Source organism: Drosophila elegans, unplaced genomic scaffold, assembly GCF_018152505.1.
Source record: "Drosophila elegans isolate 14027-0461.03 unplaced genomic scaffold, ASM1815250v1 contig_468, whole genome shotgun sequence".
Lineage (NCBI taxonomy): Eukaryota > Metazoa > Arthropoda > Insecta > Diptera > Drosophilidae > Drosophila > Drosophila elegans.
In genome coordinates, this window is record NW_024545855.1 from 3,607,850 (window position 1) to 3,625,525 (window position 17,676).

General features: G+C 43.1%; 2 protein-coding genes across 2 annotated transcripts; one reads left to right on the forward strand and one right to left on the reverse strand.

Annotated features, from left to right (window-relative positions):
- The first annotated feature begins 250 nt into the window (after positions 1 to 250).
- Positions 251 to 13,669, forward strand: LOC108143017. Its single transcript, XM_017267209.2, has 7 exons — positions 251 to 482; positions 2,460 to 2,786; positions 2,884 to 3,013; positions 7,785 to 8,174; positions 8,609 to 9,336; positions 9,847 to 10,122; positions 10,689 to 13,669. The coding sequence occupies exons 2-7, from the start codon at positions 2,474 to 2,476 to the stop codon at positions 13,586 to 13,588; spliced, it is 4,737 nt and encodes a 1,578-aa protein (XP_017122698.1). The 5' UTR covers positions 251 to 482; positions 2,460 to 2,473; the 3' UTR covers positions 13,589 to 13,669.
- A 292-nt stretch (positions 13,670 to 13,961) lies between these two features.
- Positions 13,962 to 16,942, reverse strand: LOC108143018 (solute carrier family 25 member 44). Its single transcript, XM_017267210.1, has 4 exons — positions 16,836 to 16,942; positions 15,476 to 16,362; positions 15,270 to 15,397; positions 13,962 to 14,834 (listed from the first exon to the last, which is right to left on the reverse strand). The coding sequence occupies exons 2-4, from the start codon at positions 16,161 to 16,163 to the stop codon at positions 14,643 to 14,645; spliced, it is 1,008 nt and encodes a 335-aa protein (XP_017122699.1). The 5' UTR covers positions 16,164 to 16,362; positions 16,836 to 16,942; the 3' UTR covers positions 13,962 to 14,642.
- Between the last annotated feature and the right edge of the window lie 734 nt (positions 16,943 to 17,676).

The following is a 17,676-nucleotide window of genomic DNA, read 5'->3' on the forward strand; positions in this document are numbered from 1 at the left end:
AAATATTTAAATGTAGAAGCTGAGGCGGGGTGCTGGATGCTGGCTGCTGGGTAAAAAAAACTGCTAGTGAATGAAAGCCAGCGGAGAACTGGTCGCTTGCCTGGAAGTCTTTTTTTTCCATCTCAGCCTCTGTTTTTTACTCTTTTTCCCAAAGTTTTTTTTGGTGAAGCTGTGGCATGGCTCGGGCTTTGCGACTCGGCGTCTGTGTTTCTTTTGGCTTCTAATGGCAGCCGTGAGGTGAGAATCGATTTAGTTCGGTTTACGACGATCCCAGATACAAACGCGAAAAAGTTTCTTTTCGGTGTGTGCTGTGCGGCGGTTGCGAACAGTGTACAGCATCGAAAGGAGTCGCACCCCCAGGAAAAACAGGAGCTGACACACCCACCACAAAGCTGAAAAATCGTGAAAGTCCCCGACTAATTGAGACAGAGGTGTTAATCACGGCAATTACGAACTACAAATTGCCCACCACCGCACTTGGGGTAAATCAATTTCCGTTTTTGCGCAAAAGATCATCCAACAAATTGATTATTATTAATGGCCGGACTGCCACAGTTGACTAAGTGAGCGTGTCTTCGAGTTATAGGTATAGTTATAGTTATAGTGTATAGCCAAAACCAGCCAAGGCGTAAAATTTCTGTTAGCCAGTAACTTCCTGGCTGGTGTTGCTATACATGCAGGTTGCTTTGGAGGTGCAGACCCTTGAACGAGGAAGAGAGAAAAGAGGCCTTATGCAAGACCATAGTCATGAGTCTAATTGCATAATTGTTGGCAAACTAAACGAAACATTGAAAAATGCTTGGCCGAAAATGGGTAGTTTTATGAAGTCTGGGGATTGTATTAAAGCAAAACATCAGACGCACATGATATCAAAACTTTTACATTACATTAAAAAGGAAATTTCTTTAATGAAAAAAGTAACTGTAATTTTACTCTGCAAAAGCAAATTAGTTTTAAACGTAATTTGTATCACATAAAATTTAAAGTTTGTTATATCTAAGTTAAATGGTCTTTTAAGCCAATAATAAATGTATAGTTTTATGAGTTTTGGTTTCGAGCTGTCAAGAGTTTAGTCTTTTACTTTCTTCTTAGAACAGATCCACTTGGACTTGCAATTGCAAAGGCAGTGTATAAATTGTAGGTAGCTGTTACCCGCTTGCAAATGTTTATTACATAGACCACTGCCACTCTTGACGGCTGTTATGCGGTCATTGAAGCAAAAAAGTACTCCGCATTGCATCCAAATAAGTAAAGTTCAACAAATTAAATAAGCCTGAAAAAAAAAACAAACAAAATACTAGGCAAAGTAAGAGGAAAAGAAAAATAAAGTGATTAAATTGTGACACGCTTGCTTAATAAAAGTTTCAGGATCTTGGGATTTTTTTATTCAAATCACCATATTAAAGTACTCCAACATTTGATAAAGTCAATCAACTCAGGCCTAAAAAGCGTATTCAAATAACAGCTAGCGAGAAACTCACTGGGCCAAAACAAAATGTAATAAATAAAACTTGGCACTTTTTGCCAAGTAAAAGCAACAAAAAACGCTGGAAAAGAGAATTATATGGTTAGACGATAATAAGTTGTAGTTGAAGTTAATTTTGTATATTTGTAATTAGCTGTGGGGAGCTTAAAAAAGGCTGCAAAAAATAATAGCAAGCTTTTCGCATGTTTGTTTTTTTTTTTGCTGATACCTTTTTCGACGTAAGTTGCTGTTGCTGATGTAATCGCATCGATTAAATCACCTAAATCGCGAAAGAAGCAACAGCAGCAATTATGCATCGATATTGGCGACCCAAAACGATGTAACTTTATTGATAATTATGTTTAATTCGCGCCTCATCGAGTTCACTGAGTTGACAACGTAACACCTTTGGGGCAGATTCAGCGATTTGTGATTTATGAGTAATCAATAGGTAGCCAATAAACTCATTAACTGAGTCGTAAATGCTTAGATAAATTCCACTCTAGATAAGTTTCATCACTTTCTTATTAAATGTCTTATTCAACGGCCATCAAGCTAATAGGTTTGAATTTGGATTTTATGCAGGGAAAATTTTAAAAATATAACATTTTTCGATACATTTTGGATTTTGTAATACAAATATTAAATAAAATATTATTCATTGATTTTTATTTAGAACTTAAAACACAACAGGTACACTCAATTTATATTTTAAAAATCAATATTAATTATTCCATGATTTTTATTCAGTTATTATAAAATTTTGATTTATTTATTTGTTTATTAAATTCAACACTGACTCATGATTACTTCCCCTGTCTAAGTCAAAACTCGAATACATCTAAAACATATTTTATTATTTATTGGATTTGAACCCTCCAAGAAATCCAATGATTTAGTGGCCCTAGGTCCACTGACAACATTCTCCCCTTCTGGGCATTCCTTTTGGCAACCTTTGCTTGCACTGAACCTGACAGCGAATAAACCATTCCAGAAGTCGCCGCTGGAATGTTGCAGCCATCACTTTTGGTGGCGGTGCTGCTTCAGCTGCTGCTCCTGCTGCTGATGCACTTGGACTGGACCAGTGGCATGGCTATGCCCACCAAGGAGCTGCCACGTCCGCTGATCCCGCTGCACGACTTGGAGGAGGAGAAGGAGGAGGAGCTGCACCCGGAACTGGAGATTCCAATCCGGAGCACGCGAAATGGACGTTCGAGGAGGCCCACCTTGATGGATGTGGCCCTGCAGCAGAGCGTGCGGGAGGGATTGGATGCCATGGCCGAGCTATACGGCCACATTCAGCCGGAGATGCTGCGCACTGGTGGGTACTCTTTATGCGGCACTCTGTTTTTGTGTCTGTTTCTGTTCCTTTAACCTTGAATCACATCCTCGAAATCCTTTGGAATACCGCGCAAAAGGCCAAACCCTGCAGGACAACCATCCGGCCGCGATGCTGAGCCGCTTCAATGCCCCCTCCACGGATTCCTCGGAACGGCGGGAGATGGCCGCCTATGCCACCATTGCCGCCGCCAAGGCCTTTCGCAAAAAGTAAGTTCCAGGGGAAGATCGGGTGTGGGTGAATCCTGTATGTATGTACAAATATGTGGCCTGTGCGTATTGTGGCGGGCCATAAGTTCATCAGCCGCAAATATGTGGCTATGACATATGAAAAAAGTTATTGGCAAAAGCGATGCGCATGATTAAAAATCAAAGTGGACTCTCGTGGGTGGGCAAATAAGTTGCTATCATTGGGGTTGACTTGATACCCTACAAATGGAAGTCCTGAAATGGCAACATTCTGTATATAATACATAAATTGGCTAATTATTACATTTTAAATAGGAAAAGTCAATAGGCCCAAAAGTGAACATCATTAAGGTTGACTTATTTAACACCATACAAGGCCAATGAAAGACGAAAGTAAGCTATAGCAAACAAAGATATTATTTTTGAACGGCTGGCCTTTTAAAATTCCAGAAACTTGAGATTCTGATTAGTTCTTATCGACAAATAATATCTAGGGAATTTCAAAAATAATCATCTTAATTTATATTTAAGTCATTGAGGTTGACTCGCTTAATGCCCACAAATAATATTACTTAAATTGCAGTTTTTTATATTTATTACCTTAAAAATAAATAAAACCTTATTTTTTAAAGTATTGTAGGCAAGGTAGTAATATTTTTCAACAGATTTCCTAACTTTTTGTAGACACCAACGACTGTCTTTTATATTCTTCGCTTCGGAAAAGATGTGTTAGTAGAAAATAATTAATTTCTAATTCCTGGAAAGTCACTCTCTGTTCAAATATTGATTAATGTGAAGTGTGGCGAATTTCTGAGATTCATGGAAAAATGTTTCGATGACTTTGGCAACAAAACTAGCAGCCCTCGCCCTAAAAAGCAGCAACAATAAGTGGGCATGGTCACTCTCGAGTTTCTGCCCTCAGGCAATCTAATGCAAAAAAGTAACAGAAAAGACAAAGCCAAAAAAAGTAAGCAATATTATTGAGTTGCGGATGCCTCCCCCCACCAAAGTGCCCCCGTCACCCCCCTCGTCAACAATTACAGCCGGCAACTTTCTCGCTTGATTAACGAGTTCTACGGCATCCATGGCAGCAGTTTGAGCAGTTTCAGCAGTTTCAGCGGTGCTTTCAGAGCTAATGAGTTGGAGCTGGGATCGGAATGGCCTGGAAGTTGGCTCAAGTGGAAGTGGACCCCCTCCTCGTGCAAATATCGAATCGTAGCACAAAACGATGGGAGTCCAACTGCGATTGCTCATGACTAAGAGTCAACTTTCACTTTGACATTGAAATGCTGCATAATTGGCAGACAAGACCAAGACACCAACACAAACGCCAATCCCAATACCAATCCCAAATCCAAATCCAAATTCAATACCAGATCGGACCAAGTAACTTGCACAGAAAGAAAAGTAACATTAATTTCATGATTTTATGTGTTAACTTGTATGCCATCAAATTTGCATACAATAGATTCTAACACTTGCACTTAATTTATTTTCAATAAATATATTGAGCGAAAAATATAAAACAATTTTTTTGGCAAAGCTTTTGTAATATTACAAAATTTTAATTTATTTTAAATAATGATTTTTTATAGTGGACAAGAAATATAGAACATTATTACTCACTATTATACCAAAGCTTCGCAACACACATTAGATTCAAACATTATCCTTTAATTAACAACTATAATGATCAACATGTTGATAAAAAAATATATACAAATCTATTAGGCAAAGCAAAGCATTTGTTACTCCTGAAATCAAACAATTTAGACGTTAGAAAAATTCAAATTGGACAAAAAATATAGAACTTATAATGACATGTTAAATTAAATCTTTATGACGTAGCTACAAACATTTATAAAGATTGTAAATCTCATGTAAGTGTTTCTAAATCTAGAAAAACAATTTTTTCACAGCTTACGTACTTTTTTTTAATAATTGACAATCTCTAGAGACTTAAACCTGAACCTTTGTATATAAATCGATACGGTTTTTGTTTTCTGTGTGTACCAATGCTGATTGGGATGGGTGAGGGTAAATAAAAGTTAAAGCCCGGGTTAAACGACCTCTTAGGCCGGGCAACGGAAATGGCAGACGCCACCAACTCCGACTCCAACTCAAACTACATTTCCATCTCCGTTTTCATCGCTGATTGCTGGCATTATTTCCAGTTTTTCCGCTGACAGAGTTTTCACTTTTCACAAACTGTGTTTGTGTGTGTGTGTTAGCGTGGAAATCCATGCGATTTTCCACACACAAAGAAAGGCGTCGAGCTCCGAGAACTTTCACCCGTGGCAGCCGAAAAGGCAATTTACTCAGGTGAATGCGACTCAGGTGCAATGAGCTCTGACCGCGTCGAATGCCAAAAGCTGCCCGAAATCGCATTTATGTAATTGCAATCAATGGGGCGACAAGTCGCCACAAGTCCCCAAAAAACGGACAAAAAACACAAATACACAAAAACAGACAATTGCCAGACAAAAGATGCTGATGATGATGGCCATTAATGGAAAATGCCTTGTGGTCCACTCGATGTCCACAATCAAATTACGAAATGAAATGGCCAACATGTTTGGTTTAATTAAATATCAACAAATACCGTCAGTCGGCTGGCTGATGATGATCGTTGCCGTTGCCGATGGGGCTCGTTAATGGTGCCAAAAGCAGCATTTAGCCAAAATTAGAAGCCAAAGAAAGCGACAGCGTTAGAAAAATAGCACATACATAACGCAATGGCGCTCTTTCGCACATTTGAGGAGATTCAGTTTCAATTTCAGATTCGGCATTCGCAATTTGATTACATCAAAAGCCAGGCAACAACAGCAGAAAAAATAAAACAGGGAAAGGCAAAGCTTCAGCGGCTGTGACTGCGACTGCGACGTCGACTGAGGCAGCGGCAGCGGCAGCGGCAGCGGCAGCGGCGGTACAACTGATACGCTGGCAAACAAAACAAAAAAAAGCCGAAACAGAAACTGAAACACAAACATGAGGCGACTTTCGTTTTCTACCAGCCAATTCGGCCTCAAGCTCTCTAAGCCATACGAAAGTTTTATGCATTGTGCTTTTATTTCTCTTGTTTTCAGAGGCCAATGAACTCCCGGCACTAATAATACAAAAAAAAATAATAAACGTCAACGTTGCGGCTGCGCTTTTTCGTCGAGATTGCGTATACGCCGCGTGAACTCAAGGCAAAGGGCGCTTGCACCTTTAATGGGCTTTTCTTCGCATAAAACAATGCTTAATACGAAAATTTGGCAGAGCGTTGACAAGCGAGGCGCACAAAGCCTGGGAAAATTTGTATTTCCACTTTCACCTGTTGAAGGAAAACGAACTGGAAAACTCGAAAACTGGAAAAACGTGCCGAAACTATTATACACTTGCGCATCCCCTTGGCGACCTCCATCGAAAATGGCATTTAATCATAGCTCATTTTCGTAGACATTCGTGTGTAGAAAAGTGAAAACTCCTAGAAGATTGATCGCAAGACCGCAGGAAATTATATGCCAAGCAGGAAGTTGAGTTGGCCCACACATGTGATCCGGCCAAGAGAAAGTAGAAATGCCAATCGAGATCGATTGGTGTGAGGCGCAGAAAAAGACACCTAGCTATTGCAATTAAAAACTGCTCAGGGTTAATGGTCATTGAACTTATTGATTTACTTAAATGTTTATGCAGTTAAATACAGAATAAAAAGCTCGTATTTCTTTTAAGGCATTTCAAATCAAGTATGTGCTTTCATATGCTTTAATAATTAATTTTATTAACTATTTAAATTCGTAAGGCATATGGTTCTAATGCTTAAAAAAAAACTATTTCTTCAAAAACTGTTGAATTCTTTTTTCATTAGAAGATATAAAAGTAGTTGAAATATACGGTTTCACATACACATAAGCTAAACAATTTTATATTTATTTATCAAAGGCATTTCTTAGTGGCATACATTTGTCATTTATTTAAAAACCATAATTTTTAAAACTTCAAATTAGTCATAACTAAACTAAAGACTAACAATTAATGACTTCATTTTGGCTGACATAAATTCAGTCATGCTTTAAAATTATTTAAAGTTTTAAATTAGTTAAAATTAAACTAAATAGGAATTCAAATTTTTGTAGAAAACTGCTTAAAGACTTTTTCTATCTGCCATAAATTTAGTCAAGGCTCTAAATTATTTTAAATTGTTTTAAACTTAAAGATTCATTTCGATCTGCCTTAAAATTAGACAAACTTTCAAGTTAATTGCACTTTATGTATTAAATCACTCTGGATTTGGCCTATCCCAAACATAATATAGCAAGATTTCAATCGTATCAAAAATAATAAAAAAGTGAGCCTGTATCCCCGACTTCAGCTTACTCATAAAACCAGTCGTATTTCATGACCAAGTCATTATACCCATCTCAATCCAAAAGAAATGAAAATTGACAAAAAAAGAGTTGCTAATAAACGCGGCAAATGGAAAGCAAAAGCGGGTAAATTAAAGCCAGCGGCTGCTCACCGATTTCTTATGCGTTTTCCCGCCTCGAGCTTAAATCGCTGGTGGTGGATCCCACTTGGAGTCACCACGAACTCGTTTCCACCGAATCCGAATTCGAATCCGACTCCGCAGTCGAGCGTTTTATAAATAGAAGCCGGCGGCTCGAGCAGTCGGCACTCGATCACGAAATTTGAGCACAGCCATGTCGCGTGGTGGCTCCAATTCACCAGTGGCAGGATGATGATGGTCCTGGGAGGCACCGTCCTGGCACCATCATCCCACGATCATCGCCTCCATCTCTTTACTCGCCAGCTTCCAGCACATCGATGAGCTGGCCCGCCAGTCGCACTCGCAGCGGATCTCCCTGCGGAGGACCGCCCTGGAAGGACTTTGTCCGCCGCGGGACCCGCCGCCCTGCATGCCCGCCTCGGAGCGGTACCGCACCCACGACGGCACGTGCAACAACAAACGCCGGCCCAGATGGGGCGCCGCCCAGATGCCCTTCAACCGCTTCCTGCCGCCGGAGTACGGCGATGGCGTCGACACCGTCCGCAGTTCCGCCGATGGCAGCACCCTCTCCTCGTCCCGCTTCGTCAGCTTGCTGGTCCATGGGGCACGGGAGGGGGAGGCCCCGCTCACCCTCATGATCGCCCAGTGGGGGCAGATGCTCGACCACGACCTCACCTCCACGGCTCAGCCCCGGTAAGTTTTTATTAACTATCTAACTAACTGTCTATCTAAAAACTAAACATGTAGGAAAAAAAAATAAAACAAATTCCTTAATTTTCGGAATCAATCACCCTAAAAAAAAATACTCAAAAAATGATTAAGTCCATGTAACATAGCTTGAGTGATTAGGATCTATTCTAAAACCTTAGCACCATCGGTTTAAACTGTACCTTAGCCAAAATGAACTGAATCAAAAAAAGTCATAATGAGAAAATCAAATACATATTCTAGAGATATTATATGATGTTTAATGATAAAAACTGAGTTCCAAAAATAAATCTATTCGATACAAAAACAAGGATAGTCATAAAGTAGTCTAAATGTTCTTAATATATATTTTATGTAAATTTGTTTACTGTTTTTAAATTTAAAAACTGTGCGCTAATACCAATTTTGTACCCCCTTAGCTCCATCAATGGTTCCATACCCAGTTGCTGTGGCGGCAAGGACTTCCATCCCGCCTGCTTCCCGATCAAGGTGCCCCTGGACGATCCCTGGCTGGCGCCGTTAAAGGTGCGCTGTTTGGAGTTCCTCCGATCGGCTCCGGCCCAGAGACGCGACTGTGTGCTGTCCTGGCGGGAGCAGACCAACCAGGTGACCTCGTTCATCGACGCCTCGCCCATTTACTCGAACAGCGCCAAGTCCTCGGACAATGCGAGGGTGTTCCGGCACGGGCTGCTCGTCTACGGGCGTGGGGATCCGGCCGAGGACGTGTGCCAGCGGGGCGCCATTGCGACCAAGTGCATCCGGTCCGGAGATGGGAGAAGCGGCGAGCAGCCGGGACTGCTGGCCATGCACCACGTTTGGGTGGGCGAACACAACCGGATTGCGCTGGAGTTGAGTGAGCTGAATCCCCATTGGAGCGATGAGAAGGTCTACCAGGAGACACGCCGCATTGTGGGCGCCATGTTCCAGCACATCACCTTCCGCGAGTTCCTGCCCGTCATCCTGGGCCGCGAGGTGGCCAAGCTCTTCGACCTCGAACTGGTGCCCTCCGGCTACTACGAGCGGTACAGTTCCAAGGTGAATCCCACGGTGGCCAACGCCTTCGCAGCGGCCGCCTTCCGTTTTGGCCACTCGCTGGTCCAGAATTCCTACACGAGATGCGACCGTCATCACAATGTTATCAACAATAGTAAGTTGGGCTTCTGACTATCCAGAGATCATAGTTGTGACAAAATCATTAGTAATACTTTTTACTATCACTAAAAAAATTAAGAAATTTTCATTGGCATTGAAGTAGGTTTTTTTTTAGTTTTTGATAATTAAATAACTAAATTACTAAATTAATTAGCATTACTTTTTTGTTTTGCAAAATACTATTACCATTACTTTTGATTTGATTCTAATGAATTGAGAAATTAATAAATCTAACTTTTGAGGAATCGATTTGAAATTTTTTTCAGTAGCATTACCTCTTGACATCCAATGCAAAGTTTCCTCTTTGGCAATTCTTTTTTTCATTGTTTTTTTTAGTAGCATTACTTTTGAGCAATATAATGCAATATTTTCTCAGTAGCATTACTTTTTGGTCAATCAAATTAACATTTTTTAATAGCATTACTTTTTTCAATGCTAATTGAAATTGTTGTTATTGAGTTGATTAGGCTGTGATCTTTTAATAACTCTATATATCTCCCTATAGATGTCAGCCTGCATGAGGAGTTCCAGCGCGGTGACATTGGCTCAGCGGGCTCACTACATCGGCTTCTACGGGGATTGGCTTCACAGAGGGCCCTCAAGCGGGATGAGTTCATCACGCCCGAGCTGACCAACCACCTGTTCCAGACTCCCGGCTTCCCCTTTGGCCTCGACCTGGCCGCCATCAACATCCAGCGGGGCAGGGATCATGGCATCGCTCCGTACAGTGCCTGGCGAGTGCCCTGTGGCCTGAGTCCCATCCTCAGCTGGGACGACTTTGGTAAGTTCAGCTCTTAAAGTTCACAAATGAATTAGGTATCACTTATATGCCATCAACTTTCTTAATACGATCATTAACACTTCTCGAGCGGAAATCCCTCAATAATTATTTGCTGCATAATTTTAAAAGCACGATTTGGTGAAAAAAGAAAGTTGTTTGTGCTTTTGCTTAAACAAAACTAAGTTATATAACCAAAACTTTGCCTTAATTGTGCTTCATACTTGTGGGGTACTTGTACCACATTTAAAAATTAATTAGTTTTATTTTCTGAAGTGTAAAAATCTTTTTCTGAATTAGTTTTAAGAATTGGAAAGATAGTTGTTGAATTAACAAGAAACCGAGATTCCAAAGTTAAACTATTAAACTATTAATATTTAATATATTATTAATATATAAATAAATATATTATTATTATTAATATTAAATTTAAACTATTTAAATTTGATGCACAAAAACATTTAAAAATTTGTAAAAGTCTTTTTTTTTAAACAAATTTTAATTAGTATGTTGTCTATTGTCTTGTGTTTTTGGGTTTACCTCGCTTACACCCTTTGTTTCCCTTCCAGCCAACGTGGTGGGTCCGGAGTCGGCGAAACGCATTGGCCACGCCTACCGCAGCGTGCACGACATCGACCTCTTTGTGGGCGGCATCGCGGAGCGTCCCGTGGTGGGTGGTCTGGTGGGACCCACCTTCGCCTGCATCATCGCCCAGCAGTTTAGCAACGCCAGGCGGGGCGATCGCTTCTGGTACGAGAACGGCGGCTTCGAGAGCTCCTTCACCCCGGCCCAACTGCACTCCCTGCGCCGCGTGTCCTTGGCCCAAGTCCTGTGCCGCACGGTGGGCGGTGGCACCCTCCAGCCGCACGTCTTCATCCCAGCCGAGTTCGAGGACAACGAGCGGCAGACCTGCGGAGTGGGCAGCCTGGCGCCCATCGACCTGAGTCCCTGGCTGGAGCAGGATCCCTTCCACAGTCCCCAGATGCCCGACCAGGTGTTCAACATTGGGCAGCCAGAGCTGGGCGCGTTGCAGGGCGTCAAGGAGGACAAGGCGGGCTTCTCGAACCGGGTGAAACCCATCAGACCGCAGGTGGAGCTCAGTGCCAACTCGGGCAGTGGTTTCCATCGGCCCACCAGTGCCAACTCGACCAAAGTTAGTGACAAACTTGACCTGCGACGGAAGACAGTGACGAACAGCAACAGTAACAGTAACAACCGACCGAACACTGCCACTCGAAAGCCAGTTACTGGTGTCAGCAACAAACTGGACAAGTCGCCAAAGATCACCATTAACATTAAAAGCGTTAATGTGAGAAGGAAAGAGGGTTCGGGGGTTCCCAAGAGGAGGGTCGTCATCAACAATGTGCCCGTGGAGCTAAGGAGTTCGGGGGGCAATGGGACGGAAGCAGAAACTTTTACAGAGGACGAGAACGAATTTGACCAGGACGAGGAAGTGGACACTGAGGACGTGGTAGAGATAAGAGCCAACAGAGATGACCCTTCTAAACGAACCCGTACTGAAACTGACTTGGGGACAACTACAAAACAGAAGAACGATACTACTGAACTTTCGACAGAAGCATTGAAATCTGACCAACCCAAAGCCAGAAATCTGGAACCTCGAATTTTGCACCTGCAAAGAAATCGAACTAGTACAACAAAAGACTCTCCAACTAGCTCCACTGTGAGCTTGGAACGCTCCACGCGACAGACAAAGGCACCGCCCACGAAAAGGGGCGTGGAACTTAGACAGTACCAGCACAGTAGACCGCTCTACGAGAGACCCCCAAAGGTGGTGGTCAACGGGCCCAATGCAGACCAGTACGAGATTGAGATAAACATAAGACAGACGAACAAGCAGCCTGGACTGCGACCCACTACAGCCGACTACTATGACTCGAACTACGCACCACACTACGTGGACTATGCCAGCACTTCGCCGATTCCACTGGCCACGCCCAGCTATGGCTACCAGCAGAGTCTCGCCGAGATTGGCACTCAGGGACAGAGGACCAAGCCACCGACCATAATCTACTTGAACGACAACGACGACAGACGGACGACGACCACCCGGGCACCCAACATCTTCCAGAACTTTCTGACCTTTGCCACGAACAGCTTCAACCCACTGGGCAATCGGCGACCCATGCCCACCACTCCATCTCCGATCTCGCAGAGCCACAAGGAGCAGCGGCCCCAGTTCGAGAACACTGTGGTCCACAGTCCGATTAGTAACTCACATATACTAACAGGAGGCAGTGCGTCCTACTCCCCGCGACCGCCTTCGGTGCATTCCTATCCGGTGGCCACTCAATCCCAGACTGGCGCTAATCCCGCCTCCGGATTTCTGCACGCCTCCAGCAGTGCGGTGAGCACGGGCCACTTTGGCAGCATCTCCGGAGTGGCCACTGCCAATGGGGCAGACAGCACTTTCAGCTTCAATATTCGGCCGCGTCCGAGTCAGGACTGGAGTCCCAGACCTCCCGCTCCCTCGAATCAGGGACCTTACAGACCAGACCAGACATACCAGCCGGCACAGAGCGAACTGTACTACGACAGGGAACTTGTTAGCGACCGAAATACCAGCCCGTTCTCTGGATCCAGTTCCGTAGTCAGACCACAAAAACAGACCTTTTACGGACGGACACCGGAACTCAAGGAAGCGGACAGCAACCAGACAGAGCACAAACTTTACCTACTGGACGACTACGACTATGTGAGCAGGACCTTTACCAACTTGACCACGGACGACAGTCATCTGAACGATGAAGATGTAGATTACGTATACGACGAGGAGTTGCCTACCAACCAACTGGACGAGACAGGGAGGCGCAAGGAGTTGACCACTAAAGACTTCGACAAGGACGGCTACATGAGACCCCAACTGATGCGGGACTCTGCGGAAAACTCGACTGGTAACTCTAACCTGACCGCCCTGGACGACAACTACGTAATGCCCATGCTGGAGAACAAGACGCGGACGAGCTACGTGACCGAGGTGCCCAAGCCCATGCTCTCCACCTCCAGCCGGAGTGTGACGAACAGCAAGGTGACCGTCTTCCCGGACAGCCTGGGCAAACAGTTGGGCGGCAACGACATACTGGCGGACGAGACGGACGAGACGGACGACTACGTGGATGGTTTGAAGGCCCAGAGGCTGAAGCAACTGGCCAGTGTGGCTTTCGCACCCATCACCGTACTGACCAAGCCGGACAGACCCGACAACTGGGTGATCTACAACAGGTCCAGCGAGGAGCCGCCATTGCCACAACCACCGGCTATCAACATGGATGCGGCACCCACCGGGGAGGTGCCCACGCCCATTCGGAACTTCAACAATGCCTGGCTGAAGCAGGATCTAAAGGGCCAGCCGGAAAAGGTTTCCAAGGCCACTGGAAAGGAGGAGCAGGAAGCCAAAAAGGAGGCTTCCAGGGAGGAGACCACTGTGGCAACAGCGGACAGTAACTAGAAATGCCAAATTAGCCCTAGATTACTTATTTATTTATTTATACCTTCAAAGCACGAATTAAAACCAAGCTGTCATTCATCATTCCCATGTTTTTTTCAAGGTTTAAACAGACAAACTAAGGGTGGAGTAATCTCTGGAAGACGATCGAAAATCTTATAGTTACAGCGAATTAATACCAAGCTATAATTCACTTTAAACCCATACCATTTTCTAAGCTGCAATGGGGACACTAAAGATAATCTTAGGAAAACATAACAATTAGAAATCGTACTATTTAAATAAAAACATAAAACTAACTAACTAAAGGAATATATGACCAAACTAACTACAAGGTTGGATCACTTTTAAGACAGCATTGTATATCTGACACAGATTTCATATTTCACATTGCCAAAAATGTAACAATTCTTGGTTTGTACTTTATTACAATGCAGACTAAAACTAGGTTATCCACTCAGAGAACACACACATACGAATGCTTAACTAAGTAAGTGCCTTTCGACCCTGTTTCGATATTAATTTCTAATTCGGCATGTCCAGTTTGTGGTATTTTTTTGTTTGGCGCAAACATTGCTGTGCTAAGTAGTGTAAAAGTAATTGGGCTACCAATGTAATCAACAGTATTATCAACATCATCATCATCATCAATTACGTTCAAGTACAAGTACAAGTATAGTTATGTGTATAATAAATTATGCTTGTCACCGAACGGCCTCTATGCGTGTTTAGGTATAAAACGACTAAGTATAACAAAAATAATGTACACTTTAAGCTACAACACTTTGGGGTATTTGCATATTGAATTAGGTTACTCGAACATCCTAGGCGCAAGCATATTGAAACGCTCTACTAAAAGTACATCCTCTGTGACTCCATAATTCGCTATCGCTGGTAGTAATTCAACTAATTAACCTGTGCTCCTTCCTCTCGCATCCGTTATTTGATATTTACAATCGTGGGCGAATCTCCTCCGCTTCTGGTGGTTCTCAGTACGTCGCGTAAATGCAGTTTTGAGTTGGTTTCAGTTTGGCTAGGGATGATTGTGCGCTCTGCCTCACCAGCGGATCTGGTGCTTGTACTGCTCGTCCACCGCAATGCGCTTGATGGTCTCGTAACCTAGGATAATGCTGAATGAGAAGGCCGCCGACTGCACCAGGCGGGCGGACAGGCCCTTGAAGAAGCAGTTCAGCTTCTCCTCCTGCCAGAGTTCCCGGAAGGCGACGCTCATCGAGTCCAGACGATGGACCTGCGGGGCAAGACAACGTTTTGTAGATAACGCATGAGTGACGAACATTTTAAGTGGCTAAGATAAGAGCTCGTCGAGCAAAGTCTTCGTATCAATTATGACATATCATTAAAAAGTGCAATAAAGAATTGTGTTGACAATCGTGAGAACCTATCTAAATCTATTATGAATCTACTAAAATCTATTGTTCGATTTAATGGAAACATCTATTCTAACTGTAAAGTAAATAAAAGTGTAAAGATAAAATAATATTTTAAAATAATTAAAAGTGCAAAAATATGTATGCATTTTAAATTGATGTTAATCAACTTTCTTTACTAATACAATGATTAAATATAATTTTGTTTTGAACACAATTTCCTCTAACAATTAACACAATTTCAAAACAATTAAGTTCGGAAGTATTTTTTATTGAACTTATAGGTAAAAACTCACCTGCAGACGTGCTCGCACTATATCTAATGGATTGGTTAGTATTGTCGTTGTGAAGCCACCCAGACTGCCGGCCACGCACTGGATAAACAGATGGGAGACCCAGACGGGGCAGATGCGGAACAGTTCGTCTGCGTAAACGGAGAGTCCAAATTTGAATTTATAATCTAATCTGCTTATTAGCATTATTAGCTAAGAGGAAAACTCACCCTGATAGAGGTGATAGAAGGCCCACCACATGGCCGAGTTGGGTACGTAGGCCATTAGGCTGGCTGTGTAGCCGCGATAGAAGCCCCGGAAGCCATCGCGTCGCATGATCTCCCTGCCGATATCCATGGAGATGTGCAGGCGACTGCGGCCGGGCCACGACTTGATGCCCAGCGGATTGATGTCGCCCTTGGAGCCCGCGTGGGCAGCCATGCCCAGCACCATGGCATGCTGGGATATCACGTCGAAAGGAACTATGATGGTCTGGCCCACCAGCGAGGCACAGCCGCCACCGGCCAGAGCCTTCATCCGATGTCCGGCGCCCAGATCGTTGAGCACGTGGCGCACTCCCTCGTAGGTGCTGATGTAGAACACACCGGACACTATCTGCACCGAGGATATCCAGAAGCCGCGATACAGTCCCGGCACACCCTCGGACTTGTAGATCTTCATGGCACAGTCCACCATGCCCTTGTACACATCGCTCTTGTGCTGCACCTGCAGCTGCGTCTTGATCACCGTCAGCGGGAACAGGCAGCAGCGCACCGAGAACGAGCTGAGCATGGAGAGCGGAAAGAACTTGGTCTTGTTCATCATGTCCCATTCGATGGTGCGGATGTAGGGGGCATCGGGAGCTGCTCCTGCTCCTGCTCCTCCTCCTACTGCGAGGCTACCACTGCTCTCCGCCATTACTGCTACCTGTCAGAGGTGCTGATCCTGCTAATCCTCCAGCTCCTGGAGTGGTTCGTTCGCATGCGTGGAGTGTGTGGCGGGGCTTCCTTCACAGCCTGCTGTGCTGCGTCTGCTCTCTCTGGAGGCATTCGACCTGCATGATCTCTAGATGGGCTGTTCCTTTGTGTTCCCTTCCTTTTGTTATGTATATATACATCTGGGGAATACAAAACAATATATGTATATATACACATTATATATATATTTGTGGGAAATACAAAACAACATGAGTACATTGACGCAACTCAAAGGCGTACGCACGAAAATCATTCCCAAGGTCGTGAGACAGATACGGATTTGGATTTCGATTTGAATTTGAATTGGCCGCCGAGTGGTGACCTTTGCTCCTCCTCCTCCGCCAAGGCCAAGGAAATCCGGCGGGGAGCACTCCGCCTATCTAATCTATATATATCGCGGCGCCTCTGCCGATTCGGAGTTGTTGTTATATAATGCGCAGACACCTGACTGAGTGGTCGAAACCCCCGCGTCGCCTCTTCCTGCCCAAAACCCTTCATAAAAAGCACACGGACGTAAACAAACTTTGCCAGCGGAGTCTGGGCGGGATTCTTTGGGCTGTAATCCTTTGCTGGCTACGGAGTTTGCATCCGCGGACGTTTATTGATCACTCACCTACGCAAGTGTGATTGTTTGGATATTTGCTTTGTACATATCACATAATAAATCTGATGAGAATGAAAAAATTGCTATAAGAGAGTTTTTCGGGTGTGTGCAGTGTGGCCAGAGACGCCAAGCAAATGTATCTCTAAAAGAGGTGCAGAACTTTGATAAGCACATATAGTTCAGACGAAAACCAACCCATCAAATGTTTCCAATCAGAACATCTGGCTTATTGGCAAATAAATTAAAGATTTCTTGAGTAGGAAATTAAAATGTTTCTGCAATATTAAAGGTTGTAATACAAATTTGTTACATATTGAAGCTCAACCAGATTGTTTTTTTGGGCTCATTCTTAATAGAACTTTTCCAGCTGGATTTATAAAGTCTATTATTAAACAATTTTTAATATTTTTGTTCACCTTATTTAATTCTACATTTATTTGTAGTCAGACAAATTATATTTATATTTTGTATTACTATTACCTTAAAAATTATTTTTTTATTTTTAATAACAACAATATATTTCCTGAAGTTTAGATTAAGTCCATAGAAATAACGCAAAAACTACACATATTTATAAGTGCTTAACAACACCATTTGGGGTCTTTAATAAATTTTTTTAAGTTTTTTATGTTTCTAAGTTCAACTTATTAAGAATTTGTTCGCAGTAAACTATTTCATGATATACATATGAGTGTTGAATAAGTTGGCATTTTAATAACCATTAGTATTTACCTAACCCGCTTTTTTAAAATACACAAAAAAATATCAGAGAACATATTTTTATACAAATTGTTAACTAAAAATGTAACCTTTTATAATTGGGATGGGTTACAATTTAACTTTTAAACTT

Bases quoted from the DNA above. Each gene is read 5' to 3' on its own strand.
- LOC108143017 (XM_017267209.2), top strand. From the start codon at position 2,474: ATGTTGCAGCCATCACTTTTGGTGGCGGTGCTGCTTCAGCTGCTGCTC. The intron at 3,014-7,784 runs GTAAGTTCCAGG...TTTACTCGCCAG, and splicing joins GCCAAGGCCTTTCGCAAAAA to CTTCCAGCACATCGATGAGC. The intron at 9,337-9,846 runs GTAAGTTGGGCT...ATCTCCCTATAG, and splicing joins TCACAATGTTATCAACAATA to ATGTCAGCCTGCATGAGGAG.
- LOC108143018 (XM_017267210.1), bottom strand. From the start codon at position 16,163: ATGGCGGAGAGCAGTGGTAGCCTCGCAGTAGGAGGAGGAGCAGGAGCA. The intron at 15,398-15,475 runs GTGAGTTTTCCT...CCGTTTACGCAG, and splicing joins CTTCTATCACCTCTATCAGG to ACGAACTGTTCCGCATCTGC. The intron at 14,835-15,269 runs GTGAGTTTTTAC...CTTGCCCCGCAG, and splicing joins TAGTGCGAGCACGTCTGCAG to GTCCATCGTCTGGACTCGAT.